The sequence below is a fragment of the Salmo trutta genome, chromosome 5 (genome assembly GCF_901001165.1).
Source record: "Salmo trutta chromosome 5, fSalTru1.1, whole genome shotgun sequence".
Lineage (NCBI taxonomy): Eukaryota > Metazoa > Chordata > Actinopteri > Salmoniformes > Salmonidae > Salmo > Salmo trutta.
In genome coordinates, this window is record NC_042961.1 from 28,444,760 (window position 1) to 28,467,230 (window position 22,471).

General features: G+C 41.0%; 1 protein-coding gene across 1 annotated transcript; it reads right to left on the reverse strand.

Moving 5' to 3' along the window:
• Nucleotides 1-121: 121 nt before the first annotated feature.
• Nucleotides 122-20,852, reverse strand: inpp5f (inositol polyphosphate-5-phosphatase F). The gene is made up of 20 exons (XM_029753226.1): nucleotides 19,712-20,852; nucleotides 17,610-17,690; nucleotides 16,481-16,617; nucleotides 13,889-14,017; nucleotides 13,482-13,649; nucleotides 13,202-13,258; nucleotides 12,740-12,938; nucleotides 12,328-12,507; nucleotides 11,950-12,017; nucleotides 11,118-11,242; nucleotides 10,878-10,955; nucleotides 10,614-10,734; nucleotides 10,235-10,363; nucleotides 3,976-4,093; nucleotides 3,375-3,573; nucleotides 3,073-3,144; nucleotides 2,899-2,972; nucleotides 2,513-2,641; nucleotides 2,269-2,356; nucleotides 122-1,994 (listed from the first exon to the last, which is right to left on the reverse strand). Exons 1-20 carry the CDS (start codon nucleotides 19,806-19,808, stop codon nucleotides 860-862), a joined length of 3,384 nt encoding a protein of 1,127 aa, XP_029609086.1. The 5' UTR covers nucleotides 19,809-20,852; the 3' UTR covers nucleotides 122-859.
• Nucleotides 20,853-22,471: the final 1,619 nt, after the last annotated feature.

A 22,471-nucleotide genomic window follows, 5' to 3' on the forward strand; every position in this document is an offset into this window, starting at 1 on the left:
AAATAACAAAAAATGGGCAAATATTGCACAATCCAGGTGGGAAAAGCTCTTAGAGACTTACCCAAGACACAGCTGTAGGGTGAATACTTATCGAATCAAGATATATTAGTGTTATATTTTACATGAATCTCAATGAAAATCTTTGACAAAGTATTTTGTGTAGATCGTTGACAAAAAAATTACAATTATATCCATTTTAATCCCACTTGTGTAACAAAATGTGAAGAAATCCAAGGGGGATAAATATGTATGATAGGCACTGTACATACAGTACAATATTTACATATCAAACACTATACTCTTACCGGAGTTCTTGTACCTTGATTAAGTCCTACCTTGGTACATTTCCAATATCGGTAGGGAAAAACTCGGCAACACTGATTCTACTAGGAGTTTGATTTCTTATTAGGGGACTATCTAACATTGAGCCGCCCTTTGAAAATCAAGAGGGAAATTTGGTCAAAAACTTGTACTTCTTTTGGTAACAGAGCTATAAACTAGGCCTATATCACGAATGCCAATTGGTGCACTGCACATATGGGATAACAAAAGTGATAAATTCAGAGCTTGTCTCTCAACATGCACTGGATATTACCTGCCTTAGTTATTACCAATAGCCTGACATGCAAATATATCTGGAAAACCTATTGAAAGGAAATGCAACAGGATTAAGGACGCTGTCATATAGAGCTGGAGTATTATATACACACACACACACTACACAACACTGGCTGTAAACATCGTCATGTCAACTATAGTTGAAGAGTGGGGTTCTTAGCTGAGTCAGATTATGCTACTGTACTGGAAGTCACATAGAAACTGTACAAAAACCTGCTTAGAGGCTACAACTTGGGACGTGCTAGATCTGTATGATCCTGGTCTGGCACTGTGTAAACATTGCCTTCAGCTCGTTCTCTTGGGTCTCGTTGAGAGTGGCCATTTCTGGCTCTGGGCTCTTCTGCACCTTCGCCACAGCAAAGTTGATGCCTTGGGTGAGTCCAGCTTGGGTCAGGCTGGCCACCTGCACCATGGAGCTCTTGATCTTGGCAAAGGGGGAGACCACGCGACTGCCGTTGCTGTCGGCGGGTGAGGGGCCCAGGCTGCCTTCCATGTGAGAGCCCAGACTCCTCTGGGAGCTGCCGGAAGCTGCAGAGATGGGCTTCTGGACGGTCAGGAGATTGGGGCCGGAGGCAACATCTAGCTGGGACGGCCTGGGAGGGAGCTGGAGCTCCTCCTCCTGCTGATCTGAACCTGGGTGTTCGTCTGGGGCCAGGGGGCCTTTAGCATGTGGAGGGACTTTTGGGTTCTGTGTGGGGAGGCTACAAGCCACCTGCTCCCCGAACACCTCGACAGGTTTGGTCTGCGCATCCTGGATGAATTGGTGGCAATAGGCATCAATGGGAGTTCCAAAGTCTATCAGGATGGCCTCCTCAGCCTCCGAGGTAACCCCGGGGGACTGGTCTTCAGGACTGGCTAGAGCCGGAGCCTCCTGCTTACTGTTACTGTCGCAGCCAGTGACCCGGATGTTGAGCTCCACACTGCCTCGACTGCCTAGTCGCGGAGCCGACGCCACGATGCCGCAGCTGGGCAGCACGTAGTCCACATTCTCCAAGGAGCTGGAGCGCAGTTGTTCGTCCGAGTTGTAGGAGTCCGAGTCTGATGACATCTCCGAGTGGTTGTCACAGAGGTCCTTCAGAGCCGGGCCGATGTTGGCCCCGTCCGACGTCTCCAAGCTGCTATCAGACTTCCAGAGGGTGACCCCCATGGTGGGTTTCAGAAAGTTCACCTTCACGTCTGGCTTGGTGGAGAAGGTGTTGCCCAGCCTCCCCTTGAAGGAGCCCATGTTGACGTTGGACTTCTTCACCCTCTGGTTGAGGGAGGAGAACTTGTTGAGGAGGAAGCTCTTACCCTGAGCCAGACCAGAGCTGCCCAGAACCTGGTCTGGGTGTCTGCCCTGGATGCCCATGAGGTCCTCGTGAGGTTTACTGTGCCTCCTGAAACAAATGGTTTAAAAATAAACATCTAATTGACATGCATGATAAACAGAAGTACTGACTAAAAAAATATTTTTATTTAAATAAAGGTTAAATAAAAATAAACAATATACTGTCTTAGTATTTTAGCCAGGGCTTCTGTTTATCATGCACATCCATGTCAATGAGATATATTTTTGGAAAACCTGTGTAAAAGGGATAGTATAAACACACTGAACTGCAAGAGACAAATATTCTGAAGATCTAGAAAGAGTGATAATGTATTCCAACTCACCTCTCCAGTCTCTTCTCAACCACCTGCAGGTCAAGTCCCATGGCTTGCTTAGTTAGGCGAAGCATCTCTGCTATGCACTGCAACGTGTCTGAAATAAAATGAATCATTCCCACAAAGGCTGTCAGAACAAGGATTTCAGGTTATTTTTGAGATACGGGCAGTGTGCTTCCAATCTACCAGGTTTTATTCACGGTCGACTAGTTTTATACTGACAGTTTTAATGAAATAAATAATCTTCCCATACCTTTACCATCGTCCTCAGGATTCCTTGTGAGGGCCCTTAGTGTGTGAAAATAACCACTTGTCTCCCCATTATTATAGTGTAGACGCATACAGCAGAATTTGGGCTTCCCGAACAGAGTGGGTTCTGGGCCTACAAAAGAACACATAGGACATGTTGTGAGCTTTATTCATGAGTAACTAAGATGTTTGTGGTAAATAAACATTTTAGAGAAAAAAAAGAGTAGTTGCATCAATCAGAATTTGTGTACAATAATGAAAACCATGTCTATAGTGTGTGCTTAGTAGCTTTACAGTGTAAAATAAATCATGAAGCTGTGAAGGACTCAGACCCGGTCTACATTTTTGAATTTTCACTTGGTGGAGTTATATTCCTCTAGAAACATTCACCTATTTCAATCTTTTCCAAACCCTCTAAGTTGAGGCGTTGGTACTGATTGACTTTGTCAGCTTCCTCATCATAACTGTAAAAACAAAAGCAAATAAACAGAATTATATAAGGAACAGCTAAAATACATGTAATTGACTCTTTATTACGGTTCTGTAAGAAATCCAGGCACTCACTAGGCAACGTAATATGCACTGTTGGATAGCAGCAGGAGGACATCCACATCTTTGCTGGTTGCATCTATAAGGCTGATGAGGAGAAACATTTGCTTTCCACATTAACAATTTATTGAGGAATGATCACTTTCAAGGTGTTGATTTTGAAGGGTGTCAATTATCCTTGAGGGGAAAAATAAAGTTGAACTGAATTGAGCTAGCTAACAAAGTTTTGGGAGAACAAACTATGAGAGCAAACCCTTTGAAAGGATTTCAGTGTTAAACGTTAAGAGTTTTGATTTGTAGATGGTTCCAGCACTAACCTCATGTCACAGTCGATAAGGGCCCATCCCCCATGGAACTTCTCATCGTCGGGCAGCAGCAGCTGCATGTAGGTCTGCAGCAGGAGGCTGACCTGCTCCTGGGTTACTCTCTGGCTCTCCTGCTCATTCTCCTCATGCTCCTTCTCCTTACTGAAGATGGAGTATAGGTCCTCCGTCACAGGATGCCCCATCATCAGATCTGGAGAAAGAGGGGAGAGGAGGTTGAAGAACGAGGACGGTTGAGTCACACTTTTGAGACTAAACTGATTAGGACTGAGTCATTGTTTTGAGACTGAGGGTGGAATCCATTTTGATAACACTATACTGTACTTACAGCCTGCCGGTAAAATGCATTTTAACTTGTTATAATCATATATGAACCTATAATAATGTCTTATAATAAGGCTCATAATATGTTATCTGTCCATGTTTTATATTTTTAACTGATTTAACTGGCTATTGATATTTAGTCAGGATCATTATGAGATGATAATAAGACATAAGGGGGTCATACATATTCATGTCTTAAAACGAATCCCAACTGCATCATAAAGCCTGCGGTTATAATGCGTTAAGTAAAGTATTACAGTTTTTTCCTTACCAATGACTGCTTGTCTGTACGCATCCCTGAAGCGGTTCAGATAGTAGCGGTTGGCTGAGTTCACGCCATCTTTCATCACCCCGGCCAGTTTTCTCTCCCCCGTTCTGGTGAAGTCTCCCTTTATAATGGATTACAGACAGAGCATGTTAAAAAACAAGCAAGATATTACACAGTCACCGTCTGATCCCTTTTATATTAGTTTTATACTCTTCCTGGCTTAGGGCTGTGTCGAGTAAACATTGTTCATTTTTCCCCTTTTCAGTCTGCACAACAATTGTCTTAAAGCCCAATGCAGCCATTTTTATATCAATATAAAACAATTTCTAGGTATCGATATTTGTACTAGTTTCCATTAAATATGGGCGAAAATTGTTTTTTTGCAAAAACATTTTCTCAAGCAAGAATTTAGCTAGGACTGTCTGGGAGTGGTCTGAGTGGGAAAGGCCAAACAAAAAAAACTAGCCGTTATTGGCAGAGAGGTATGGAACTCTTCACTATTGGTCTATTATCCAATTTCCCGCCTGGTGATGTCATTACGCAAGCAGAGGATTTCCGCCCAATCAAACAGGTTAATTAGAAAGTCCCATGTTGATTTTATTTATTTCAACCAGCAACTCTCAGGAAATAACACTGATCAAAAAGTCACACTTTTACAGTCTTAGTTTCATCAGCTGTTGTACAATATGATACAACACACAGGCAAAACAGAATTGACTGCACTAGGCTTTTAAGTTAAACCATAGCCTTTCATGCGACTGCCTTAAAAAAAAAAGTTTACAACCCTTAAGAACAGCCTTTATCAGCAGTGTTTTCCACAAGTATATGGAGTAACCAGCCAAATAGAAAAAGTAGCCAGCCAGGATCCCCCGGTTATGATTTTAATAGCCGAACAAGCCATATTTTGGTGGCCTTGGGTACATCCGAAATACACAGTGAAATTATTGAACACTTTATTGGGCTCTCGATTGGCGCAGCAGTCTAAGGTACTGCATCTCAGTGCAAGAGGAGTCACTAGTCCCTGGGTCGAATCCAGGCGGAATCACATCCGGCTGTGATTGGGAGTTCCAATAGGGCGGTGCACAATTGGCCCAGCGTTGTCCGGGTTTGGCCAGGATAGACCGTCATTGTAAATAAGAATTTGTTCTCAACTGACTTGCCTAGTTAAATAAAGGTTAAATACAATTATTTTATAAAATTGAGATTGTTGCAGTATTGTGTTTACAATGAAATTCCAGAAAATGTATGAATTTGTTTTTTGGGGATATCGTCTAGGCATAAATGATCAGGACTATTTTTTAACTAAGAGAACATCATACCTTTAACTTGTCTTCTCTTGAAATTAAAAGTATTTTACTGTAAGATATGAATTGACAATTACTTTTGTGCTTCAAATTATTTATTTTATTAAAACAGAAAAATGAAGTATGTAGCCAAATTATCTTGAAAAAATAAAAGGTTACATTTAAAATCAAACAAACTCTGTGATGGGCACTTTTTCAAATGGAGAAATGGGTCTCTAAAACAAACAGAACAGATACTCAATTAAGTTCTGGGTCTACAGTTGAAGTTGGAAGTTTACATACACCTTAGCCATATACATTTAAACTCAGTTTCACAATTCCTGACATTTAGTCCTAGTAAAAATTCCCTGTCTTAGGTCAGTTAGGATCACCACTTTATTTTAAGAATGTGAAATGTCAGAATAATAGTAGAGAGAATTATTTATTTCAGCTTTTATTTCTTTCATCACATTCCCAGTGGGTCAGACGTTTACATACACTCAATTACTATTTGGAAGCGTTGCCTTTAAATTGTTTAACTTGGGTCAAACGTTTAGGGTAGCCTTCCACAAGCTTCCCACAATAAGTTGGGTGAATTTTGGCCGATTCCTCCTGACAGCGCTGGTGTAACTGAGTCAGGTTTGTAGGCCTCCTTGCTCGCACACGCTTTTTCATTTCTGCCGTCAAATTTTCTATGGGATTGAGGTCAGGGCTATGTGATGGCCACTCCAATACCTTGACTTTGTTGTCCTTAAGCCATTTTGCCACAACTTTGGAAGTATGCTTGGGGTCATGGTCCATTTGGAAGACCCATTTGCGACCAAGCTTTAACCTCCTGACTGATGTCTTGAGATGTTGCTTCAATATATCCACATAATTTTCTGTCCTCATGATGCCATCTATTTTGTGAAGGGCACCAGTCCCTCCTGCAGCAAAGCACCCTCACAACATGATGCTGCCACCCCGTGCTACACGGGTGGGATGATGTTCTTCGGCTTGCAAGCCTCCCCTTTTTCCTCCAAACATAACGATGGTCAACGGCCAAACAGTTCCATTTTTGTTTCATCAGACCAGAGGACATTTCTCCAAAAAGTACGATCTTTGTCCCCATGTGCAGTTGCAAACCGTAGTCTGGCTTTTCTATGGTGGTTTTGGAGCAGTGGCTTCTTCCTTGCTCAGCGGCCTTTCAGGTTATGTCGATATAGGACTCGTTTTACTGTGGATATAGATACTTTTGTACCCGTTTCCTCCAGCATCTTAACAAAGGTCTTTTGCTGTTGTTCTGGGATTGATTTGCACTTTTCGCACCAAAGTACATTCATCTCTAGGAGACAGAATGCGTCTCCTTCCTGAGCGGTATGACGGCTGCGTGGTTCCATGGTGTTTATACTTGCTTACTATTGTTTGTACAGATGAACGTGGTACCTTCAGGCCTTTGGAAATTGCTCCCAAGGAAGAACCAGACTTGTGGAGGTTTAAAAAAAGAAATTCTGAGATCTTCGCTGATTTCTTTTGATTTTCCATGATGTCAAGCAAAGAGGCACCAAGTTCGGAGGTAGGCCTTGAAATATATCCACAGGTACACCTCCAACTGACTCAAATGATGTCAATTAGCCTATCAGAAGCTTCTAAAGCCATGACATAATTTTCTGGAATTTCCCCAAGCTGTTTAAAGGCACTGTCAACTTAGTGTATGTAAACTTCTGACCCACTAGAATTGTGATAAAATGAATTATAAGTGAAATGATCCGTCTAAACAATTGTTGGAAAAATTACTTGTGTCATGCACAAAGTAGATGTCCTAACCGACTTGCCAAAACTATAGTTTGTTAACAAGAAATTTGTGGAGTGGTTGAAAAACGAGTTTTAATGACTCCAACCTAAGTGTATGTAAACTTCTGACTTCAACTGTATGTGTTAAGAGAAGAGATTATACGCCATTAGTTAAATTAGTGAAAGAATTTCCAGAAGTGTTTGCAACTTTGTGAATTGCAGCATGCCATTCATAAAAAAATATATTTAAAAAAAAAACACTTGTTTAACAACTGACCCAGATTTCTTCTTAAATAATCTTGTAAGTCTGCTGACTTCCACAGGCTTCAAGCTTCCCTTTAAAGGAATTCTCTCAGCTATCTGCAATACAGGTATGATTGAAGAATGAAGCAGGTGTTAAAATGAAGCAGGGCTTTGCTACACAGAAAGCAGCAGTTGACTACTCCATTGTCAACACTGATTAAATCAGTAGACCTACAGCATATCAATATCTTTGAAAATACCATATAAGTATCATTAGCTTAAAACAATTAAATCTGTTTACTTTTATCATATTTTGGACCAGAGCGAGGCTATCGCTCCGGTAGCCTCTATTGTTTGTGCAGTTAGGAGGATTCACCATCTTCATCTTATGTTTTCATAATTTATCTGCAGATAATCAGCAAAAAGCCTACCAGTGTGCAAATGAAGGGAGCCAAATTAACAGCTCTCTTACCGATGCGATTAGGTCGGCTACTGACGAGTCACTCACTTAGACGTTAATGTCTGGCAAGTCCTGATGGATTTCATGGCAAGGAAATATGAGATCGACTTTATTGAGTCAGTTCGAACACCATTTATAAGCTAGTCAAGCTTGCGATTCATCAATTAAATCATAGTAAGCCTATGAGCCAGCACTTCGTTGGCAGCATACGAAACACGCAAAAGAAAAATGAATGTGTCAGAAAACAATAGGGTAACTGGATTTTGATTCATCGTTTCCACATTATATGGGATGTGCATCATGCCTTCTCCGTCCGTGTAAATACATTTGACTGCAACCACACCGTACAGTTGAAGTCGGAAGAACAACCTGCTCTCGTGTTTGTCTATAAAGCACTTCTGAATAAGCTACCATCTTATTTATCATCGTTTCCACAGAGTTGGGTATGGCTGCCTTTTCCTGTTACGCTCCTTGTGTCCTTCCGTCCCTCTCTTCGCCCCAACCCGGGATCGAACCAGGGACCCTTGCACACATCAACAACTGACACCCCACGAAGCAACGTTACCCATCGCGCCACAAAAGCCGCGGCCCTTGCGACGCAAGGGGAAACCCTACTTCAAGTCTCATAGCGAGTGACGTCACCGATTGAGACGCTATTAGCGCGCACCACCGCTAACTAACTAGCCATTTCACATCGGTTACACTTGCCTATGGAAGAGCCTGCAGACTAAACTTAAACTTGAGACTCTTGTCCCCCTTGCTCATTTGAAATATTTATTGGAGCATTTTTATTTTGTATTGCTTGTAACTGTTTCGGGTATTGCAAGTTCTTGTGCTGTTAGTAGAATAACCTATGTGTAAATGTAATCTGTTGCTGTATTTTTTTTATGTTATCCGTGATCGTTTTGTTTAGTTTTAATCATTGTACCTAAACTGTATGTGTAAACATGTATACACAGGGCCCAGCTGTAAAAGAGACCTTGGTCTCAGTCTGTGTTCCTTGTTGAAATAAAGGTATAATAATACATACACTTAGCTTGGAGTCATTAAAACTCGTTTTTCAACCACTCCACAAATTTCTTGTTAACAAACTATAATTTTGGCAAGTTGGTTAGGACATCTACTTTGTTTACAGACAGATTATTTTACTTATAATTCACTGTATCACAATTCCAGTGGGTCAGAAGTTTACATACACTAAGTTGACTGTGCCTTTAAACAGCTTGGAAAATTCCAGAAAATGATGTCATGGCTTTAGAAGCTTCTGATAGGCTAATTGACATCATTTGAGTCAATTGGAGGTGTACCTACAGATGTATTTCAAGGCCTACCTTCAAACGCAGTGCCTATTTGCTTGACATCATGGGAAAATCAAAAGAAATCAGCCAAGACCTCAGAAGAAGAAAAAAAATTGTAGACCTCCACAAGTCTGGTTCTTCCTTGGGAGCAATTTCCAAAACGCCTGAAGGTACCACGTTCATCTGTACAAACAATAGTACGCAAGTATAAACACCATGGGACCACCCAGCCATTATTCCACTCAGGAAGGAGACGCACTGTCTCCTAGAGATGAACGTACTTTGGTGCGAAAAGTGCAAATCAATCCCAGAACAACAGCAAAGGACCTTGTGAAGAACAACAGCAAAGGACCTTGTGAAGAAGAGGTGTCTGTTTCTCAAACTAGACACTAAATGTACTTGTCCTCTTGCTCAGTTGTGCACCGGGGCCTCCCACTCCTCTTTCTATTCTGGTTAGAGACAGTTTTGCGCTGTTCTGTGAATGCAGTAGTACACAGCGTTGTACGAGATCTTCAGTTTCTTGGCAATTTCTCGCATGGAAGCCTTAATTTTTCAGAACAAGAATAGACTGACAAGTTTCAGAACAAAGGTCTTTGTTTGTGGCCATTTTGAGCCTGTAATCAAACACACAAATGCTGATGCTCCAGATACTCAACTAGTCTAAACAAGGCCAGTTTTATTACTAATCAGAACAAGTTTTCAGCTGTGCTAACATAATTGCAAAATGGTTTTCTAATGATCAATTAGCTTTTTAAAACAATAAACTTGGATTAGCTAACACAACATGCCATTGGAACACAGGAGTGATGGTTGCTGATAATGGGCCTCTGTACGCCTATTTAGATATTCCATTATTATTTTTTTATCTGCTGTTTCCAGCTACAATAGTCATTTACAACATTAACAATGTCTACACTGTATTTCTGATCAATTTGATGTTATTTTAATGGACAATAATATATATTTTTTCTTTCAAATCAAGGACAATTCTAAGTGACCCCAAACTTATGACCGGTAGTACACATTTCTCCCTGCAAATTGCAGAGGCCTCATATAATTGGTAGTTAAACAAGACTGGGCAAATATGTTTTATTACTTGATACATTTACCCAGGCAGCGAAGGCCTTCTGTGGAGAACCAAGACAGTTTACCGTTGTAAGACGCAAACCTAATATTACCATAAACACACATGCAAATGATGTTACCTTGAGGGCGGCCGTGCCGGCGTACTGTCTACTGATGGTGTCGCCGTTGTTGGCCCACATGACCTGGTAGATCCTATAGCACTTGAGGGGCAGAGGCTGCTCAGGGGGCATCACACCCAGTTTCTTCAGCTGAGGGACGCAGAGACATACAATGAACCATCAGTCACCATGGACAGGTTGCCAGAGCACTGCACTTCCACTCAAAAGTAGTTTTATTTTTAAACATTTGGTCTTTCACCTTAATATTTCATCTGATATGTATACCATGTGTCTAACCCAGAGACTTTAGTTAAAATCTGTATTAGAGCACTGGGAAATTCGATGTTATGACATCCTCAGCTTTAAGTTGACACGTGTTCAAAGTGGGGAGATATCTCACCTGTGCCTCCATTACAGCACGAGCGAATGAAGCCTGGACTACATTGGTCCTATCCAGACAGTCCATGCAGTTCACCCGGAAAATGCCCTCCTGGTGGCAGATGACTCCTGCCTGGTCGACCCTGACAGAGGAGCATACACTGTGATGCATTGCATGGGGATATGGAGCCACATGCGCTATCAATTACTGATTAGTTGAGGATTTTTAATTGCATTAAAAAGAGTCTCTGTTGGGGTTTGAGATGACATACACTCACACACTTACCACCCCCATCTCATGTCTGCAATAATATCGGAGATGGCATCTGTCAGCGTTTGCACATTTTCAAACTTCATACCTCGACTGATGAGACAGAAGAAGACCAATTAAATATATACAGGGGAAGTGCATACTATAATAAATAACAAGTATTGTAGTTTAAGTTATTCTTTCCTCATTTAGATTTACTTATTCGATTAAATTATCTGTGCTGTCAAGATTGTTTCTGTGCAGCAATGTTCTTACCAGTGCTCATGGAAGTCAAAAGAGACATATGTCAGGTTAGGATTGTTGTATAGAAGGACTTGTTTGAGATATGCATCGCCAATAATCTTCTCCCGCCCACTTTGATCCACTAAGTTAATGATGACCTGTCAAAACAAGGGAAAACAGTTGTAAATTGCATCGACTTTACTATAACAATAAGTCTTTATTTGAATAAGTCTAAGTTCAATGAAAACTAACTTTGGTATAGATATTAACCCCCTAGAGTCGATGGATGCACCATCGACTCTACCTAAGTGACACAACAAAAAAATCCCCATCCAAATCCGTCAGTTTAAGCTAGATATGTTTTTTTCAATCCACCGCATCCACCAGTATCGCACTTCCGCATCTGCGGTGAAAGGTGGCAGAGCTAGAGCGGTGTTTGTCAGACCATGAGACATCCCGAAAATCGGTCTTCTCATTTAAACGTCCGAACGGTTTGACCTACAAAACTATTATGATCCCTCTATGGAAAGGGGAGACTCTCACCCCGACAAGTATCACGGGACTCATCTGAAGGTAACCGGTACGGTTTAAAAAACAAAACAAATGGAAGTATGAAGGCCATTTTGTGCCTACCCAAAAAAAGGGGGTAAATATCTGACACTTCAAAACCTTGTTTCTTATGATTTAAAAAAAATAATAATTATACTTAAAGGGGTTCTAAAATTCAAAATCAAATAGCTAAACGATCCAAAGTATAACCATATTAAAACAATTCCATATGTCAATTAAGCACCCCCCTCCTCCCCCAACGTCTTAGACTAAAGAATTAAAGTAATGCCAATGCTATCTGGCATATGCTTCTCACCTGCTTCTTGTAAAGGTTGAGCTGTTCGTCAAAGTGCGCAGCAAAGTAAGGAACGGTCTCCTTCTCTCCTGACAAATCAGACAGTACATTGTAAGGAAAACAATCCCCGTCATACAGACCGCCTAAAAAAAAGTTATCTGGAAATTGCACATAAACTCAACAAGTAGTGATGATTATAACAGGGAAAGTATACAATGACCGGGGTCACATGCTTTCGTTTTAGCTTGCCCAGTGTCCTGGACGGGCGGAGTTAGCACATTTAAGACCATTCCATTAGCGCTAAAAAGAAAACTCCACCCAGGGGGACAGGGCGTGCTTAAAACGAACACATCCATTATTCCCCAAGGCCTTCTTTCGGATTGGAAATATCCCGCTGACCTTTCTCCAGCCGAGGCCTGGGGTTGTAGCGGTAGCCTGCTTGGCTCCAGAAGACAGGCACCGAGCCGCGGCTCTGCACAAAGGACAGCGAGTGGTTGTGCACGTGGATCAGCTGCTCGGTCTCCACAAAGTTAGCCACGTGGCCGTCTGTGTCGACCCCTCTGCGTTTGTACCGCATCCCTTTGGGGAGAAGAAAATTAAGATCATTCATTCTCCCCTCCAATGAGCTTAACTGGCTTAGTTATGTGAGAACGTAATGTTGTTTTCTCTGACATTTTAAGTAAGTTGAAGAGAAAATATTGTTTATTATTCTTCAAGTAATTCAAGTTCTATTTAAGAAAAAAGTAAAAATGTGCTCATCAAAGTGTTGCAAGTAGAACCTAGCAATTTGGCCATGACCTCTGTACCGTACCTGCACGGTGGCGACTGCGGCGGGAGATGAGGGCCACGGTGAAGCGCGGGTGGATGTCGTCTACGCAGGTGAGCTCCTGGAGCGGCGTGTCGGGGCTGTTCTTCTCTTCATCTGGGCTCTCGTTGTAGTTCACCACCAGCTCCTCCACCTGCACAAAGCCCTGGATGATGGGTGTCACCCAGAAGTCCACCTCTGGAACCTGCAACACAACAAGAAAAGTTACAAACTCTATACAGTGATGCCAAATGTAGATGTATAAAGAGGGAATTCAGTAGTTCAGTATATATTTAACATAGATTTCAATCACTCCAATAATAGCTGCCACTAAGCTTTTCCTTGCTAAAACATTTCCCTATTGTTCACTAGTGCACTATGACCATCAGCACTCTTTTACCTGAACATTGACAAATTAATATCTAGTCAAACCATTCCTGTCAAAAACAGTCTTGAAATTCATCAGACCTGCAGATCAATGAGCTCCTGGACCATGTGTTTGTTCCAGAAGAATCTGTCATCCACCTTGAAGAGGAAAATAACTATTATCAGTCGAGCATAATTACTTCATTTGACTTGTTGAAGCGCAGTTAAACCACTGATCTTAAAGACAGAAAATGTGTCTGGTACTACTGTACTTAAACCAGGCATCTCAAACTGGCGACCCAATTTAATGCGGCCTGCGGTATTTTAGTAAATGTCTCAGTAAATGCGACTTGTGTCCTCAGAGTATAGCAATATCCCTAACCTGGTTCCATAGGGGCAAGTTTGACTTTTCTGTGTCTCCCTGCCGTTGCACAGTGTTGGTGAGGTCATAGGTCATGCTGTAGTAGAAGGAATCGGAGTCCATGAATATCTTGTACAGCTCATCGAGCAGCCGCCTCTCGAGACGCTCCTTTTCTTTATTTTCCTTGACCTGAAAGGCAGGGAAATACTGGGTGGTGGGCATGGACAGGGATGGTATTAAATTGTCAAAAATAAAAAAATATGGAAAGGAAAAAATGTAAATGAACAACAAAAACTTTGTATACTGTCCAATTTACAAAAACATTGACTAGTGTAAAAACAGCAAATGTACCAATTCCAAAATGTACAACAGGTGTGTAAGATGATAATACATGGGATATCTGAGCACAGTACTAAACAGTATTTTACCTTTTTCTTCGTGGGAGCCCCAACATTGGACTTGATCTGACTCAGAGTTTTCATCAGGAACTTCGACTCATCTGGAGACTGTGCAAGCTTCTCTGGTTTGTCGATCCCAAAGTGATGCTTCTTACAAAGCTGAAAGAAAAGCACAGACTTTCTATCCCACTTTCTATGAAATTGTACGTTGTTAAGATACCAGCGCCATCTTCAGCTGTATCGATATGTGACAGGAATTTAAATATGAACTCTGGGAAATACACTCACTTTTAACCCATTTGAAGGCATTAACATTCATTCAGTTCGGATTAGGCTAATTGAGCATACCAAAGCATTCTGATATTGATCTTCCATATAATTGAGGGCATGATGAAAGTATTCCAAATATATGTAAATGTATGTAGAGGGAATGATCGACAATCGGGAATATACTGGTGGAAGTCTAATAGGTTGAATGACAGCTAATCGGTATGGTATCTGTGGATGAATTGGGTCTCTCAGTGAGTTTTCTAGCTAATTAAATCAATTCAAAGCTACCAAAAAAAAGACAACATCCAAAACTAGTGGTTCATAAAACTCTCTCTAAACACAACTTCACAGGGCTACTGAATTCCTATCCTAGACGGGATGGAATAATCATTCTGTGGTATGGACAGTATGTAGGGCTATGTTCTAAAAACATACCAGAGAAATGATTATCCAACACATCCCGTTCTACGGAAATGTTTCACTTACTTCCTCATCATCTGTATCCGTATATGTATCATCATCATCATCATGGCTCACCTGTAAGACTGGCATCTAAGCAAAATCCTGATTCCTCTGAGATCAAAATAACACTATTGTGATATCCATCTTAAAAAGTGATTCATTGGTAGTGACTCAAGGTATCAATCAAAACAGGGCAATCGAGATACTTTACTAGAAACATTGAAATGCAATCATAAAATGTAAAACAACTAAATCTAGCCTAGATGATAGCGATGGTTTTCATTACATCTCATGACTAGATTTAAAAAGGAGACTAAAGTAGCCACTAATGTGCTATTGTAATGTGTTAACTGCTGCATGTGTAAACTTCTTAACTTATCTAGGGTAGGGGGCAGTATTTTGATGTCCGGATGAAAGATGTGCCCGTAGTAAACTGCTTGCTACTCAGGCTCAGAAGGTAGGATAGGCATATTATTAGTAGATCTGGATTGAAAACACTCTGAAGTTTCTAAAACTGTTTGAATGATGTCTGTGAGTATAACAGAACTCATATGGCAGGCAAAAACCTGAGAAAAATCCAACCAGGAAGTGTGGAAATCTGAGGTTTGTCGTTTTTCAGGTGATTGCCTATACAGTATACAGTGACTTAGGGTTCATTTTGCACTTCCTAAGGCTTCCACTAGATGTCAACAGTCTTTAGAACTTGTTTCATGCTTCTACTGTGAATAGGGAGAGAATAAGAGCTCCTGGAAGTAGATGAGTGAGAAAATGACATGAGCTCAGGTGAGAGTTAGCGGTGTTCCTTTTCTTTTTTGAAGACAAAGGAATCGTCCGGTTGGAATATTATGGAAGATTTATGATAAAAACATCCTAAAGATTGATTCTATATATCGTTTGACATGTTTCTACAAACTGTAGTATAACTTTTTTGACTTTTCGTCTGGACTTAGTAAGCTCGTGCCTTACATTTGGAATAGTGAACCTAACGCGCGAACAAAATGGAGGTAATTGGACATAAAGATGAACTTTATCAAATAAAACAAACATTTATTCTGGAACTGGGATTCCTGGGAGTGCACTCCGATGAAGATCATCAAAGGTAAGTGAATATTTATAATGTAATTTTTGTCATTTCTGTTGACTCCAAAATGGCGGGTATCTGTATGGCTTGTTTTGATATCTGAGCGCTGTACTCAGATTATTGCAAAATTTGCTTTCGCCGTGAAGCTTTTTTGAAATCTGACACAGCGGTTGCAATAAGGAGAAGTGTATCTAATTCTTTGAATAACTGTTGAATATTTTATCAACGTTTATGATGAGTATTTCTGTAAATTGATGTGCTCATTCACCGGAAGTTTTGGGAGGCAAAACATTTCTGAACATTACACGCCAATGTATAATGGAGTTTTTGGATATAAATATGAACTTTATCGAGCAAAAACTACATGTATTGTGTAACATGAAGTCCTATAAGTGCCATCTGATGAAGATCAAAGGTTAGTGATTAATTTTAGCTGTATTTCTGTGACGACTCTCCTTGCTTGGAAAATGGCTGTGTGGTTTTTCTTGTCTAGGCGCTGTCCTAACATAATCTAATGTTATGCTTTCGCCGTAAAGCCTTTTTGAAATCGGACAATGTGGTTGGATTAACGAGAAGTGTATCTTTAAAATGGGATATAATAGTTGTATGTTTGAGAAATTTGAATTATGAGATTTTTGTTGTTTTGAATTTGCCGCCCTGCTATTTCACTGGCTGTTGAATAGTGTGTCCCGCAGGTGGGACGCTAGCGTCCCACATACCCCAGAGAGGTTAAAAAGGCCCAAAACTACTTGAGTGCTCAGAGATCCATAAAGCTCCCAGATAAAATAGGCCTCATCACAGTCTCTCACCTCCAGCTCCAGCTCCAGAGGCTCTTCCTCAGATAGAGGAATGACAGCTATCTTGGTGATCTTGTAGACTTTGTGGTCACCTGGCATCTGGCCAACCAGCACTTTCTGACGGATCAGTATGAGACCCAGAGGAAGATCTGCCAACAGAAAGGGGTAAAGGATGTCATCACAGGCACAGAATTCCACACATTCCGATAGGTGTGACTACATCGGCTGTTTTCTCTCTCACAGTCTCTCAGTCTGTGGTCTCATGTGGTGGTGAAACGCGGCATCTGGCTAAGCGAACTGAAATTTCACCCATGAAAATGCACGATTCGTTAGAATCAGAAGTATTTGCACGCTGTTCTCTTCTAAAACCTGTATTATGTAGGCTTTCTAATACATTTGCTTTGCCTTTTTATGCATTATCTTGGCCAGGTTGCAGTTGTAAATGAGAACTTGTTATCAACTGGCCTACCTGGTAAAATAAAGGTGAAAAAAAGAAGAAGAAAAAAAGAACAAACTTCCAACACTGACTGCTTTAAGCATTATCAAGTCAAACGGACATTTATTTAAGATAATCTGCAAGAACTTGTTTACCGACTCATCGACTGACTCATCTTTCACAGTTATGGCTCAGTCCTTTTCCTCAAATCATTTAGCACACCTTTGTGAGTGTAAATAAAGACTGCATAAACAACACAAGAAAATACTTGGCATTTCTGAGGACTGAGGCTCTTCCTACAATTAATTCAAAACCTCATTAAGGCAATAGAATGATCCAGTAATCCTGGGTGTTCTCATGATGAGTCACCCCAAAAGCATCTACCGCACAAACATTACTCACACTAGCCTGTAGCCAAGCCCCAGGGCTAGCCTAGGGCTACATTCTAGGGCTTGTTAGGGGGTGATTTGTGTTGTATATTTGAGGACCACTGATGAGGTTTGAAAGCTATAAAAAAAAAAGTACACGCTAATAAGAACGGAAGGCATGGTTTCAGAGAATAAAGGTACAGTTGTGGCCATATTGTGCAAGGGTCCACACAGCGCAACATTTAAAAGCATGCGTACATGTCAAATCATGTCTCAAATGATCCAGTTGTGTCAAATGTTGGTACTTGTAGCACAAGTCCCACACCATTTCACTTACCTGTATGAAGTTGTATTTTCCCGACGAGACCCTCAACCAGGCCTAAACACATTGGGTTCCTAGCTAACAGCAGGTCTGTTGCTGAAATAATAAAGAGAAGAGACAACCAGAGAAAATAAAGACTTGTGGAGTGGACACAAAGTAAAACCATTTTCTAAGAGAAATAGCTCTACACACTAAGAGCAATGAAGCAGTTTGATGATAGTTGATGGATTGCAGCCTAATGATATTTACATTCCACACATGGCTGTGGACCATTTTCTGCACCTTCCATACTAGGCTTGGACTGAGGGTTTCTGTTTGTACTGTTAGGAATCATGGAGAACCACCGGTATGCACTCAGTAGCTAGCTACTACAGTCTGCAGCCAAGTTCTGAAGTATTTAATGCATCAAGAGATTCTTCTCACAGCTCAAAAAGACACGTGTCATCAATTGGGTAGAATAGTACAAATGATGTAGAGAATACACGGGCAGAATACATGACAATTTCTTTGCCTCTGAAACAGAGGTATGAAAACCAGGTCATAGAGGATCACAGGCCTTGGATGGAAACCTAGCTAGTGTGAGTTTCCATTCTTTAAAAAAAAGTGTAGTAACATGATGCACTGAGGCATGACTACATCACTGCCAAATGACTACGTCACAGCTAGCCTACAAAAAAAACTGACTGATGCTGCTGCTGACTAAAACTGTTTATAACAGAAAACTAGACTTCAACTGCTTGACACACCCTTGACGAGTTGAGTCATGAATGGGTGACAAAGAGGGTGGAGAGTGAAGAACATCTAGGCAGCTCAGACAATAACTCTTCCTGTTCCATGGAGGCAGAGAACTCTGTGTACCGGCCTCGGCATTGGAGCCCGGGAGGGCGGTGGAAAATAAGGGCTGCCCCTACATACCTCTCTCTGTTTGTCCATGATACAGACACGCTACAGTACATTAGGGCGAAACTCAACCATAGATGTTCAGAAGTGTATTGTGGAAATTCCTGGCAGTGCTCGTGTCAACAGGTCCAATGAGGAGTATAAACTCTTTTCCAATTAAATAATGGAAGAGCGTTGCAACCCAAACCTGTTCAGGCTGGCTGCACACCCATGTGACCCCAGCTAGCCCACAGGGTACTCATTCACATCAATACACAATGGCTGCTCCCTCTCCCCAACTGCCTTATTGTTACTATAGAAAGGCAAGCTTCACAGGCTCAGCTGTAGGCTTTGCTCTGAATTTTCCCAGCTTAACTCGTCACAGAGAAGAGGTGTTTTGACAAGACCCTGGGGTGCAGGCCAGACTGGAGCAGAACAAGTCCAGCAAGGTAGTTTAGTGTGTAGCAGTGAGCAGCTAACTAGTCTGATTATGTGGAATCCAGCGTAAGGAAATAAGGAACCACTGAACCTGATGCTTAAGTGGTATTTCAGTAAATCAATGGTTAACCATGTAGCCACAGGAATCTGTTAAATAAATGTTATGTAAAACGAAGAATGGACGGAGGGAAGAATTATGAACCCTAACAGCTGTTTTGTTCAATACTTCACTATTTAAAGACATTTAAAAAAAATACGGAACAATGAAATTATAATCTGCTTTCAGAATCATGGCTAGATTTGATTTGAATGGAACCCCTGCTGCTAAATAATGTTTACTGTCGCCCTCGAGCGTCTTAGCTCTGCACAACATCAGCATCACGGTGTCTGGTTATTCCGAATATCAGGTCAACCGGGCAGCACTCCTCATGAAAGTAGGGCAATAATAAAGATGTAATAGCTTGGCAGTTAAGAGAATTGTCTAGATAGCTAGACAATGACATTACACTCCAAGAAATGTTATGAAATGCACTCGAATTTAAGTAAGGTGCGCTGTCCGATCCACAGACTCCTACAGAGCTGTCATTGTAAACGTGTATAGCAGTGTTAACTTGGATAACAAAGACATAACAAGCCAAGATGAAATGCTCATGCCATGGGCTTGACATCGTAACTTAAATTATATCATTACAATGGCTCTGCTGTCCGAGAGACAGCTAACGTTAGATGATGTACGTTAGCTATAAAAAAATATATATATATATATATATATATAACATTGACAAACGTATTTTGCTTACCAGGTCTGACATTCATAGTCCCATCTATTCGGCTACACCAAAGAGCATGATCCCCACTCTGTAGAATGTAATGGTCTTTGGCTTGAAACAGCTCCATTTTGACCGTGTATGTCAAAACCTGTAAATATAATTGTGGTCCAAACCGGCTAGCTAGCAGAGAAATGTTGCTGGCTGGCTAGCTAGCTAACGTAACGTTGTGTTAGCTAGCTAGCGTTGCCGACAGCACGTAAGCTAACGTTTGTTTTAGTTATTTGATATCGTAGTTCAAAAAGTAGGCATAGTGTAAATCAGGTGAAAAACTTCTTCAATGTATGAAAATGTCGCTGGCTAATCATTTCCATTTTGAAGACCGACACTGTCAATTTCCTGCAGAAACAATCACACGTGACCTTAGTCGTCATCCGATATTTACTTCCACAGGGGGTTTGTTCAGTTTGATTCAACGTTTGCTACGTTGTGTGGCGAATTGTACTGAACATAGAAACTATGGTACTGAACGACACGTTTCCAAAAACGGTGCGAACCGTTGTTCAATAGCTTTTGAGGTAAGGTTTCTCCGGTTTGGTGGTTGTGGCGAGGTGTGGATCAATATGGGTGTGACCACTTGAAATTGCAAAGCTCGTGCAAGCACACACCATATACAATCTCCATCTGGGTCACCATAATCACACCGTTCTTGAACTGGCCCATGTAGATATACTTCTGAGTAGATGGGAAACTCCATTATAATCGTAGTACGGTCATGATGTACGTTGCCCATGCATCGTCAATGGGCCGCGCGGTGCATTCTGGGCTACTTTGGGGCAAGGAAAACTCTCCAATGAGTTAATTGTGCGCTAAATCAAAAACCCAACATTAGCAGGAATTTCGTGACCAACAAGTATAACGTTACACATATTTTCCGAGATGTAAGATAACTGTGTTGTCTGTAATATCGTAGAGCTTTGGAATCGTGACATTACGTACTTTCGAGGTAAATAGTCCGGTTTAGTGAAGAGAAGAAGAGATAGCGCGAAGATTATTTTAGGAACAGCGTGACGCAGCATGACACCTTCAACGCGATTAGTCAACAGTCTGCTGGGTGGATTATACGGTCCCTCATTCATTGTCTAATTGGATTCCTATCTCCTACTTTCTCTGTTATCTCTGGCCCAGGTTCACTTTATTAACCTTGCCTGGCGCACCTATTGGGGGACGGTTCTTTTCTAGGACTGTTCCAAATAAGATCCACCAACCAGTAACTTTCAGGAATACAAAGAAAATTAGGCCCATTTTTTTTACCCCCACCCACCCCCTTTTGCCCTCAGAACAGCCTAAATTCGTCAGGGGCATGGGCTCTACAAGGTGTCCAAAGCGTTTCACAGGGATCCTGACCCATGTTGACTCCAATGCTTCCCACAGTTGTGTCAAGTTGTCTGGGTATACTTTGGGTGGTGGACCATTCTTGATACATACGAGAAATTGTTGAGTGTAAAAAAAAAAACAGCAGCGTTGCAGTTCTTGACACAAAGTGGTGTGCCTGGCACCTACTACCATACCTCATTCAATGGCACTTACATTTTGTGTCTTGACCATTCGCCCTCTGAATGATACACAATCCATGTCTCAAGGCTTAAAAATCCTCCTTTAACCATCTACACTGATTGAAGTGGATTTAACAAGTGACATCAATAAGGGATCATAGCTTTCCCCTGGATTCACCTGGTCAGTCTATGTCATAGAAAGAGCAGGTGTTCTTAGTATTTGTATACTCAGTGTATGCTCCCATAGTGAAAAACACGCAGTTGCTGGTGAACAGGACATTGAATGGAATGTATTAAACCTAAAAAAAAACACCCCTCGTCAAGTTAGAGTACTTATTCATTCTCCTAAAGTGTGTCAATTTTACTTGGTTCCACAGGGACGTGTAGATCTACCATGTGTTGCTTGTCTCAAATAAGACATGGAGTCAAGATGTAAAGTGATGGTTAAGATACAAGGAGAGGTTTAGGTTTGAGTAAGCCACGTATAACCACTTGATAGCAAGGATATCAACATATCACAATATACTATAAAATCACTCAATTATAGACAATTTCAAAATAATACATTTTATTTGCAACCATGCCAACATGACTCCAAGCTGTCAACACTCCAAAGCACAAGCTGTGATAGAAAATGCATACTTTTACATTGACACTACATTGACCCTTGAATTGTTATTCTTGATTAGCATTTGATGCTGATAGTCTCACATCTCATGTGAGATGAGTCAGATCACATCTGAAATTTCTCAATGTATTCTTGAATTAATGAATCATTCCTTTCTTTAAATAAAATATATGAATGGTATTTGGATGACATTGCAAGTGAACTTACAAATGAACAATTATTCAAACAATCTAGCAATTTCAAACGTTACACCATAGACTTGAATCAAAGGTCAATGGATGGAATTGTTGTATGTTACCTATCAAGATCCTTTCATAAAATGTAAATATAGGCCTATTATAATGGTGAAAAAGTGCCAGGGCCTGTTTGCATAATACACCTGAAGTGTTTCTCATAAGGATTTACCTTAAATAATGTCTCCTTACCTAAGGGAACTGTTTGGGCATGGCATGGAGCCCCTCAAACGTTTTCCTTAGGTAAGTGCATACTTAAGGGGATTTACAGTAGTTTGAAGGCATGTATGACAGAAAGAGTCTGTGGTTACCATGGATACGACCTGATTCACTGACTGAACATTAGGCAAAGATATCATTTATTTTGAGAGATAGC

Coding starts and splice junctions, on each gene's coding strand:
- inpp5f (XM_029753226.1), bottom strand. CDS start 19,808: ATGGAGCTGTTTCAAGCCAAAGACCATTACATTCTACAGAGTGGGGAT. Junction 12,018..12,327: donor CAGGCCTCGGCTGGAGAAAG/GTCAGCGGGATA, acceptor CTGATTTGTCAG/GAGAGAAGGAGACCGTTCCT. Junction 10,735..10,877: donor GCAGACATGAGATGGGGGTG/GTAAGTGTGTGA, acceptor CTCCTCTGTCAG/GGTCGACCAGGCAGGAGTCA.